Consider the following 12,057-nt stretch of genomic DNA (forward strand, 5'->3'; position numbering starts at 1 on the left):
AAAATGTGACAAGTTAACGGGAAAACAGTCAAAATGTATATAAGTTTTAGCGAGTTTCAACACCCAAGAGAATTCTGTTTTTAAAGACTCTAAAATGCTATATTAAATCAAAAGCCAGCAGAACTAAAATTTTTCGTATTCAACTAGTTATAAACAAATCATATTGCAGGAAACAAATAAAATTGTGATTATTCTCACAAATAAATATAGGCCTACTCTTATTAGGAAAATTCACTCTCAGTTTCAGTGATACTAAATTTTTAAAGCAGATAAAGGGAAACTAAACTTACCGAGCATGTTACAGAACGATCGAAGAGTTTGACTAGTAGCTGCTTGAGCCGCTGTTCTTATAGCTTGATTTCCAGACTCATAAGCTTCACTACACAATGTCAGAATTTGAATTATTATTCGACCATTCATTGTCCAGTAGGATGAGCATGCGATGTTCAGGAGAACCTATAAAAGATTATGAATGGATTATTCTTGGTGTGAAATCATAAATTATATTTTTATGTATGTGAATTCAGAAATTGCAACATAAAATTTATAGTCATTGAGGAACTTGAACGCTATCGGACTCTAAGTATGTAATATACCTTTCTGATTCATGAGAAATGTATTTCATAAGGTGAAATTTATCTTCTAGTCATAAGAAATGTATATTTCTTATGAGATAATCTACCTTCATGATCATTTTTAGTATGATTTTAGAAGTATGATTGTTTGAAGTATGAATACAAAAGTGATCGTTGATTAGTGATCGATGAACAGGGTACAACAATTTGAATTCACAAATACAGTATATTGGAACATTTGTGTTTATTTGCATAGAAAACTCAAAACATATAGGCCAAAATATATTCCAATCTGAAGAAGGTAATTTGTTACGCACATTAGCTGGTTTGCCAAGTAAGTAATTCATGAACTCTGCAATTGACAAGCAGTCAACAAATGTTATTGAATAAAAAAATCTTTATTATTAACTATTAGTTTGATTCAAAGTTAGTAATAAATAGGACTCGAAAAAATATCAATTTTAAGAGAAAGATTCACCCAAAAAATGTAAAAATGTGTTGCATAAATGTAATTGAACAACTGTAATGAACGTGAAGGAAGCAACTAAGCCTACTGCCATTTCTTGTTTATAATATAAGACTACTAGTAAACTTATCTTTAGTTATGGATGGAAAATAGTATATAACAAAAACTACTTCATATTGTCTAAACCACTGATTTATTAAATCAATTCGAGATACAAATTTCAGTTGTTACAACATTAAAGCTCTCTTGTTTAACAACCAGTAGTCTTGTACGTGAAATATCGAGAAAGTTTCATTTAATATGCATATCTACAACACAAGAAAATAAATGATATACCGCTATTGCATTATATACAACACTCGTAGCTCGTAGTAAATAAGCTACTTACCTTAAGCATATCCACTTGTGTGTCATCAGATTGAGATAATATAGAAGAAATAGTAGTGAGAAGCTGAGAAGGTAGCCACTGAGAATCATCCTCGGGCTCAAAACTCGACTGGAACCGGTCATCTCGAAGCAATTTCTGTGAAAGAAATTAGTACAATATCATTCAATAATTCTGTCGATAATGAGACGAAGAAATCGCGTAAATATTGAACTGAAAGAAATTATTATCATTTCAGCTTTGTCAAGAAACTTTCATAGACTGCCACATACTGAGTGCTAAATATTTCACGTAGAGTTTGAAGATATGAGTAAGTTATTATTAGTAAAATAATAATATAGGTTTCTTTCAAGCACTAATCAGAGTATTAAATTAATGCCCACTTTCGTGTTAGATACAGTAACACATATTTGTTTGGTCTGTTTTTTTTTAAATTCAGAATAATTTGATGTAGAGAAGTTAATTCAAAGAAAACAATAAAGACTTACATGAAGGCCAGTGAGACCAAAAGAAACAAACTTGCTCTTTTTCGTTTCCAAAGATAACTGAATGGCATATAGGCACTTTCCTCTCAATTCATGAGCAGGATCTCGAATCATGCACTGCTGAGACTGCAAGAAATCTGAAAAACGATCATAATTCAATTACATCAATGTCTTTAACTATCTGAATAGACTAGGCCTACGTTTCATAAATGTTGACCTATGGGTATATAAATCACTGATGAAACTTAATATTGATATTTCTCGAGGGTATAAGAGATAGAGAACACAAGTTTAGTTAATTATATAGAAATATATAACGCCACTTATTCATCCATATTCTTAATAAGCAATAATGCACAAGTTTTAGAATTTGATAATGGATATTACTTGTGGTTAAAAATACTGAGAAAACTAGTTAATGAATTGCCAAGTTTGTCAGAGAGTCAATGGATCAAATACTAAAACAAGGTCTCTGATAAAAGATCAATACAAACGCACGGTATACACACCTAACCTAAAGCACTAGGCCCTAAATGCGAAAGAAATTTTAATTTTTTGACGATTAAAAACAAATTTCATTTAATAATATAGCTTATCAGAAAAAGTATTTGAACTATTTGAAATTTAATATTGAACTTAATTTATTGCAAAACATAGCTACTCAAACAATATTGTAGCTAAGTAGCTTAATTACTAGTCAATTTCATCTTATTGGGAATTGAATTTTCACTTCAGAGCACCGGTCTAACTTGAATTTTGACTAATTATATAAATTAATTATATGAGGTAAGGAAGAAATAAGAAATTAGTATGTAAGACACAATTAAAATGAACATATTGAATGAATGACTCACTAACCATATGCTTCTTGAGCCGCTTTCCTTACATCAGAAAATTTGGGCCCAGTCGCTTCGTTCACTATTTGTAGAAGTAGATCTTCCATTTTGGTGAAGAAAAATTCAATATTGAATTAAATATTATCAACAGGTACCACTCTTGATACAAAATGCCGACAAATCTTCAGTCCTTCTTTAGTTTGGATTAATCACGACAACAGTAAAATCAGCACTATTTCTGGAATAAGAACACAATTCAATTACAATTTAGATTATTATAATGTAGCAAATTAAAATTATTGAATTGGAATATTTAAAAATATTATATTCAAGGGCCAGCATATTGATAAACACGCACAAGATACTTTTTATCGATCGTTGTATTTTGAAGAGAAACAGAAGATTGACAGCACGCAGCAGACAAGAGCGGCTCAGCTGGTGCTTAGACAATCATGTTAGATACTAGAGATGCCATACGCATGTAGAATTTACTGTAGAGTGCGCAATGACATTACTGATGCGCGCATCTATCTAGACGCATCTAAAATTGAAAAATTGAAATTGCTGGCAATGAGAGGAGATGATCATCAGTTGATCGAAAAGAGTACTTTGAGAGTAGTGTGAATTATTACTTTTTTTGTTGGATTGCTTGTCGATTTTATCAAATTTTCAATTTTTGATCCCTCAAATTTCTTTGTTAAATCAGGTATTGTGGCTGAATTGATGATTTCACCCTATAGTGAGGTCCACGTTATAATGACAGTATTTGATAAACTTTGATGTTGCTATCCTTGTCTATCGTTCGACAAAACAGGTAGTACTATCCTTTTCTAGCTCCACAACAAGGCCAAGTATGTTTTTGACGATGTAGAAATATAATTAATTAAGGCAGATAATAAGCGAAGCTGTTCTTCCATCTCTATTCACTGTCATTATAACGTGGACCTCACTATAGACACTAAAGCTGCTATAGTGAGGTTCACGTTATAATGGCAAAGGAAAAAGATAGAAGAATAGCGATGCCGTTTCTCTGCATTAATTAATTATATTTCTACACTGTCAAAAACATAATTGGCATCGTTGTGGACCAAGAGAAGGATAGTACCACCGGCTTTGTCGAATGATAGACAAGGATAGCAGAACCAAAGTTGATCAAATACTGTCATTATAACGTGGACCTCACTATATAACAATTGATGGAAGCATGAAATAGTGAAATAATACACATCAAGTTGAAAAGAATGAAATGTTCTTCAACGGTACGATAAGTATTTATTTTTTCGATGCATAGTGAGAGAGTTATAAGTTTTGAAAGAGCAAAAAGGTGGACGAAATGTGTTTTAATATCATACATTCAAGAGCAAATAACGGAATTTTATCAAGCTTCATTCTGCCATATCGGTTCCTAAGATGCGTGTAAGCCAAAAATGAAAAAATGCAACTTTCAAACAATCCCCTACCACCTTAGAACAGGGGGTATGGGTGGGAACTTTTGATATGTTTACCTCCTTACTATCCTAAATAGAGCTGCGAGATCCAAAATTGTCTTCTAAACTTTTTCTTCTGTAATCCTTCGTTGACTGGAATATAGACCGTGCTAACAGGAAACAGTCCAATCATAACTCATGGGTATTATATTAAATTTTTACTGTGCAGGTCTCTTTCACTGTCACTGATATGTGGAAATCCTACTTTAACCGTACTGTTCACTCGCATACTTTACAATGAGTTAGTTTCACATGAAGGTCGATCGCTACCTACACTGAAAGCTACATATCGACCTGACCGTTCTGTTCGTACACCTGTTAGGCCTACCATGTTGAAGTGTGAGATAGTGAGGAATAGAATGTTGCGTTGGTGAAACAGGATTTTGTACTTTTCATGCAAATTTAATTAATTCTTTTCCTCCATGATTTCTGCTCTTGGATCGACAGTTGATAAAATCCATTTTATAGTCAGGGGCTCTCACCCCCTCCAGCCCATGGCCGTCCCACCTTAATTTTAGAGAAATAATTCAGCTTCTACCCCCCCCCCAGCTTTTTACAAGCTTTTTTCAGTCGAATTTCAATGACGTAGTCTGCGTCTAAACCCCTTCCGCTGTGGGAACCCCTGTTATTGTTATAATACTGTATAAGTATTTGAAAATAATCAATTGAAATAGCTCATCTATAACCATGCCAAAACTGGCGAGCAGACGCGACACACAACACCTGACATCGACTAACTGAAATGAATGTAAAACATAAAACCCATGCTTCAAACATTAAGTTTATGTGAAACTGATAAAAAATACAGCAAAAGAAAACACTATAGCTCTTCTTCACGAGAGTTGTCATCTTTATGATTAAGCCGGAAATTTTTCTGACTGCTCACGTAGAAACTGATGCAAGACGAAAACTTGTAATAGAAATCGGAATTTTTTTTCAAGCTGAGTTCGGGGTACAGCTTTTCTAAATATTGAAATACTGGATGGATGTATCCCCAGTGTAAGCTTTGCCTGTGAGTATTGAAATATCTGTAGAGATTATTCAATGCAACCGGAAGAGAAGATAATTTTCTACAATTTTCAACACGTACAGTAGGCCTACACTATTTTACTTATAATGCAATAAATCTACAATTTCATTTTTAATGGTAGGTAGTCTATTCTAGACACTTTCAATATCGGAGTATGAATAATGTGCATTATTTCTCATTCTAGATCTGCCGGGAGAAATGATCACTCAGAAGAAAGAGTTCTTGTATCCCCAAGACTTTTACCAATTTAAAACAGAAAAGAAATATTTAACGAAGATTAAAATGATCTTTTGTGATAAATACTGAATATACTTAGGAAATGACTGGTGTACTAAAATATACCAATAGAGAAAAAATATTACGATATGAATATAATCTTGAAAGTGGAAAAATAATGTTTCAAAACTTATAATATTTACTTAGATATTCATCCTTCATGAACCTCTGCAGGTATCGCTCTGTTTTGAGTTGCATGTGTGTTGTTCAATTCTTCATGGGCTTCGATTTCGACGCTGACGTCTTGAGTTGAAAACGTAATTTCGGAAGAAATTCTTTTCGAAAGTTATTCTCTTCCTACGAATATGTACTACAAGTAGGCTACAAGTGTCACTAGAACACTAGTAGAAAATAATCATTTAAAACAAATACTGTGTAAATGTCGCTTTTCAGTGCAACAAGTGAAAATAAACAATGAAAAGCAATACTCTGTGAGCCCTTTTCATTCTAAACTGTTGTTTCAGAAATTACTTATTTGATGCAGTCATGCAGTCTTCTCCCACCCCGCTCCACTTTTCACAAGCCGACGAGTTTGCAAATCCAGAATGAATGCAGCAGAAATTTCACGCTTGCTCTTGTTTGGATCATTCATTCAATAATATTTCATGCGGCTGGAGCTGGAGGGAAATTTATTGGCTACAATTTTCTACGCCAAGTTCGTCACGTATACAACTTGGAGAGCGTCTTTTCCCAACTTCTTTTATTGGCCGAGCCGTCTGTTGTAGGCCTTGTATTACCCGCACAGGGTGAGGGTAACTGTTTTGAGCAAACCTTTAATTGAGCCGGCTTCAATGGAGCCGTAAAAAGCTTGGTTGACGTAAGGCACAGGCAAGTAGGAATCTTATTATTTTACGGCTTTCAACTCGATGCAAAGGGTGCTTGTTCCTAATACAGAGCTATTGTCGACTATAAACTGGGCATCGTTGTTTTTTGTGCTCACGAGTAGAGTACTACGCAGAATGTACTAGAATTTATATAGTTTTCTTCAGCTCTATCCATCCACACTAACAGACGAACCCTCATTATTAAAACAGGTGGTTCTAATTGAAGTACAGCAATAATTTTTATAGCGTCACTTGGAATTGTTTTATAATGCCTTCTTGTTTGGTATCATCCCGCCCTGTCTTTATTAGCGGCTATATGCGCTGCATTATCGGATGGCAAGTTTGATGTCTCTACCGGCGAAGAGGTAAGACCATCTACCAACAAAAGAGGTCATCTTAGATGAGCAGATGCAGCTTAACGCCCCTCACATGTAGCTTATTATGGAACGCACTAAAATCTGCTCACCCTTCTGACATCGCCATTTGATTAACCAATCATGAGCGGTCAACGTTAGTCAGCAGTTTCCATAGTCGAATCAATTAAGTTGAGAGACCACCATCAAACATCTCAAACTTCACTTGATTGCCTTACTAGCAGGCTCGCTTTGCTCGCCCTTTCCCTCAGGCCAGAGGACTCATCCCCTGGACCCTTGGCTGAATCAGCCAGAAATGAGACTTTCAATTGGACTTGCTTTTTTCCGTCAAATAGAGTGGGAGAGAACATTCAGTCTTGATTCCAGTTGATTCAAACTAATTACCTTAGCTAAGGGTTGCAAAAATTTCAATCTATTTAATTAAGATTGGATGAAAATATAATTTCCCACGTAGATGGATGATTAATATGTGATGAGAATTGATCTATTTCAATTGCTAAAACACAGTTTTATTTTTGTCACATCCAAATTTTTTCAATTATGGAAAAATTCAACAATAATAATTCCTATTCAACAAACTACATCTATTTCTTTAAAATTTGTTATAGAAATGAAGAGGAGATCTTACCATTCTTATCAAACCCTTTCTACTTGAAAAATCTGGAAAATGCTTGAAAACCCGCCGTCACCTAAGCTGGATCTGAGTATCAAGTTTTGAGTACAGACTTTCCTGAAAAATCTGGAAAACTTACTCTGAGCTCAAGATTAATATTAGGTATTTTTCAGTCATCATTTTAATTCTACAGTTCTCTTAACACAACATATTTCTACACCTGAACTGAATCTGTTTTATGAGTGAGGTGTGGCTCACACATGTTGAAGGATCAAGTTAAATATAATAAAAAGTTTGTTCAGATGAATTACAATGCACGTTGTCCCTCTGGCATTTATAATTTTATCTACAAAAATTTCATTTGTGATGAATATAGTATTAATGATGAGTGTGATTTCACTTTCAACTTGACAATATTCCAAGTTCCTTAGCTCTCGTCCACATTCTCGTATGGCCGGAACTGATGATGATCCTTCTTCCAAGAAATCGAGGAGTAGCTGCTCTCCTTTCACTAAATGTCTTAATTTCTTTCCTGAAGGCATAATCATGTTAAACTTTTAACACGATAATGATAGATGGATTCGAATGCGCAGTCATTAGGGGAGTCATTATAATAATGTGCCACAATTAGTAGACCTAAACACCAGGGTACAACCGAATAGGTCGTTCATTTTTGAAAAATATCCCTACAGGAATGCTTGAAAGATACAAATTGATTGCGACAATTTACTCCTATTAAATAATACCAACATCGACTTCTGTACACTAAGAAATAAACAAAAATGGAATAGATTCTTCTCTGTGCTATTTCAACTCTTTTTCTATCCTATTGGATCAATCGCTTTTTACGTGATTATTTTAGCCTTCTACTATCTTCTTATTAACTCTCATCCTTTATTTCTACTGCAGAGGAGTGATAGCTGGTTTCAAAATAGATATGAAGAATGATGATGATTATGATGGAAGAAATTTAAAGATTGTAAGTATCGAATTAAAACCTCTTATAAGATGGTGTGTGTTTTTATTGGTTCATTTAGCATACTCTTTTCAAGTTAATCACTTTTTCAGATTCTTGATCTAAGGGTACCAAATTTAGAATCTATGCAATTTCAGCTGCTAATAATTTTAATTGTGCTCCCATTTAAATATCATGATACCGTTTTATAAATAGGAAGTGATTGTTTTAGCAGTCAGGTTAATTTGAATAAGAAAAAGGCAGTACTCTTAGACCCCCGGGTCCTCCCGTTGGAAGCCCTATTTCTTGAGGTCACCTCCGTTGACAGTTGTTGTAAGCTCCAAAAACACTCCACTCCTGGAGCCTACTTGAAAATGGGTTAATTCGCCTCTCTCATCACTCAAGCACAATCCTAGGGTTTATTTGAGCATCATCCTTAGGAAAAATGGAAGAAAAATAAAGCGAAAGAATAAGGTTTTTCTGAAATTGCTTGGTTCTTTCTACAAGACTCCTCTGATTTATGGAATTCAAACAAAAACTATTCTATTGACAGAAAAAGATGGAATTCAGAAACCAATCCTAGACAACACTTTTTGTATTTCTAAGGTCTATTTTTCTTTGCTTGAATTATTTACTCCAGTCTGTTAATCTGTTTATGTTGTAATAAGCACAATTAAAAAATTAACAATCATCCTAGTCATTGAGGAAACGTAATATTTTTATTTCCGACATGCGACATTGAAATATGCAATTGAAAACAAAGACATCGCCAACTAATCAAAATCGAAACTCAAGATCAGCAGAAGTTATTCTCAGTTATTTTTCCAATTTTTCTCGACAGATTATGTAGGCTTCATTTTATTTTATTGAAACGCAAAGACGCATGGCATGCGTCTTCTTCAGCAGACATGATTTCACAAATTATTCAGTAATTCCGATATGGCAATATTGTCCAATATAAAATGAATAAAAATATAAAATAATAAAATCCAAAATATTGGACAATATTTCCGAATATTGTAAAGTAATTTGAATTCGAAATAATAATGTTTCTACTGATATGGATTCTAATTACAAAAGAGGAATTTTTCATCATTCTTCCCCCAGCTTTAGATCTTCGACTTTAGCTGTTCTCCTCTCAACATACACAATGGATTTTGGCAAAACAGATGAAGAAATAACACAAAGATATTATTTGAGGTAGGCCCTATTCAGAAATGCTTTTTAATTATAAATGAACTCACAACTAGCACACAAGTTCGCTTTGCTGGCTGTGCCAATTCATTTGGAATTTATTATTTATATTAATCTATTTTTTGTAATTATGGCACAACAATTTAAAAAAACATTTTGAGATGCTTCAAATTCGAATTGCTTCAATAGTTCCGATTCATCCAGCTACGGTACATAATCAAATCATGATAATTTTCTTTATCGTAAATGATTCGAACAAACCAACGATAAACAAAGAGAATGTTCAATTCAACGATCAATAAATTAATAATTGTTTTCACCAATACGAAAATTAGATTTGAGCGACAGTTCGCAGAGACAGGAATCTCATTCAATTGCAGCAATCAAATTCAATATCGTTATCAGCAGTGTTTATCCGTAACGAACAAATTCTTCAAACTATTCGAAAATATATTTTTTGTAAAGTTCTTTTTCGAATACAGAATCAGAGAAAAAGTCGAATTGAATAATATTTTGCATGTGAGAAGCATCCAGAGCACAGACAGTGCATCCGATAGATGAACAGCAATTGATAAAAACGGGTCCTTGCATGTGTATGTATGTGGAAGGGGTTAGTGGGGGCACTGATCACATAAACATTTATACGCCATTATTTTCGCCTCCCTCTTGTCCACGAATCAGTTGCCCTAAAAAGGATCCTTCTTTTTCAACGTTGGTCCGAATAAAAAGTACCCACCGAGGTCTTCAGAGGAATGTATGACAAAGAAATTTCGTGGTAATGTTACTGTCAATATAGTAAGAGTGATTGTCTCCGATCAACTGCGAATAAGTTTGATGCACCGTGCACCCAATCATGAACGCTTAAAAGATTTGAGACTCTGTTCTTCATTGCAAAAACATTTGTTCAACATTTTTTGCACGACCTCCAACATTTTGTTCTGCGGAAAAGAAGTGCAACAAGAAGAGCTTGCATCATTCGTGTTGCCATCTCTTACGAGCGCACACACACATTGTAATAGCAGAAAAAAGTACCAGCAACCAACGAAAGCGTTTCAAGAAGCAAGTCCAAGTAACAGAATCAAAACATGTTTGGCTTGGCTTATACAATTCGCTTTGATAAACCTTCAGATTGACTGCTGATGAGCTCGATTTCCATCAGCTATCCTACATCCAAACATCAAACACAAAATTTGGAAACTCCAAATACCACTTCAAGAACGATCTCCTCGAAATATAATTTTAAAGTTTCAAATTGCTTCCTATTGGTTCGGAGCCCACCAAAAGCTGTAGGTCTTCTCATCTATGATCATCATCAGTCCTATTACCCACGTACAAGTCTAGACCGAGCTCATGAGGACATCACTCTCACTAAAAACAAAAATAAAAAACAATGTATAGTACAGTTAATTAATTATAATGCTAATACATTAAAACATGTATAGAATAATTATGCAATTTCTTTCACTTCAGGGATTTTTTTCAGAATACCTAGCTACAAGGTGGGTATGGTACTGAAAGACTTCTCACCTTGGTGTTGAGTAAGAAATGGGATGTGTGGAGATAAAATTTGTGGATCTTCCCCTGAAATTTGATACAATTGGCTACAACGAGACGTTTTTTGAACATACATGATGAGACTGATTATATTCACTATAACACTGATTCTGTGCAGTCAGTTCAACAGTGTAATACTTTTTTTAATTATTCAGTTTGCAGAGAAAATATTACTATTAAATTTTGTAAAACTTTAAAGTGAAAAAACACTTACATTCTTTGATGTGGCGACGTTCGTTTCGTGCTGGTATCGCACATTTTCAAGCCAAACAGAAACTGAAGTGTTTAAGGTTATGAGGGTGAAATTTGGTGGGGGTGGATGGGAGTTTTGGTGGTTAATGGAGGAGGATTTAAATGAGTTTGTCAAACAGGGAGGAAAAGTTGATTTGGTCATTTAGAATATTGTTTGGCTGTTGTTTGGTGTGTTTGTATATTTCAAACTGTTCTAGTAAATTCAATTTTCTGTTTTTGTGGGAATAGTGGAGTATTTCGAGGTTGTTGTCTATGTCAGGGTGTGTGTGGTGTGTGGAGATAATGTGTTCTGCAAAGGTGGAATGGGAGAAAATATTGATGAATGTAGTTGTATTAAAAATATAGATAGAACAATCTCATATGAATAGTAGGCTATAATTACATAATCAATATGTGCCCCAAAAATTATGAATTCACAACAATGAATTGCGGAAGAGCCGAGAGTTTCCTGTGTTATGTCAATGGATATGTACAATGCATTTGGCAAGCAGTGAGTTAAGTAGATGGATGAGTGGAAGAGTGGAAGTTGTCTGCACTAATACGTGCAATTGGTATTGCGAGTCAGATGTAATCCATCAAAATGAATTCCGCTGAAGAAGCTAGTCAGCAGGCAGGATTAGCATCGACAACCAGTTTGCTATACGAAGAGATCATGAACAAGTGATTTATAAATCGTCGACTGCCTCAATATCTTCGACACTTTGCCATTTTAGGACTGAGCCTAGCATACTATGCTGCGTTCCTGCTAGGT

General features: G+C 34.4%; 1 protein-coding gene across 1 annotated transcript in view; it reads right to left on the reverse strand.

The window, feature by feature from the left end:
* The window catches only part of LOC111064562 (brefeldin A-inhibited guanine nucleotide-exchange protein 3), a 51,957-nt gene extending 48,808 nt beyond the window's left edge, over positions 1-3,149 (reverse strand). The window contains exons 1-4 of the mRNA XM_039419896.1: positions 2,770-3,149; positions 1,915-2,048; positions 1,430-1,564; positions 291-456 (exon numbers count right to left, since the gene is read on the reverse strand). Coding sequence (XP_039275830.1) covers positions 291-456; positions 1,430-1,564; positions 1,915-2,048; positions 2,770-2,854 — 520 coding nt within the window. The 5' untranslated portion in view covers positions 2,855-3,149. The remainder of the gene's footprint in view (positions 1-290; positions 457-1,429; positions 1,565-1,914; positions 2,049-2,769) is intronic.
* Between the last annotated feature and the right edge of the window lie 8,908 nt (positions 3,150-12,057).

Source organism: Nilaparvata lugens, chromosome 1 (assembly GCF_014356525.2).
Source record: "Nilaparvata lugens isolate BPH chromosome 1, ASM1435652v1, whole genome shotgun sequence".
Classification (NCBI taxonomy): domain Eukaryota; kingdom Metazoa; phylum Arthropoda; class Insecta; order Hemiptera; family Delphacidae; genus Nilaparvata; species Nilaparvata lugens.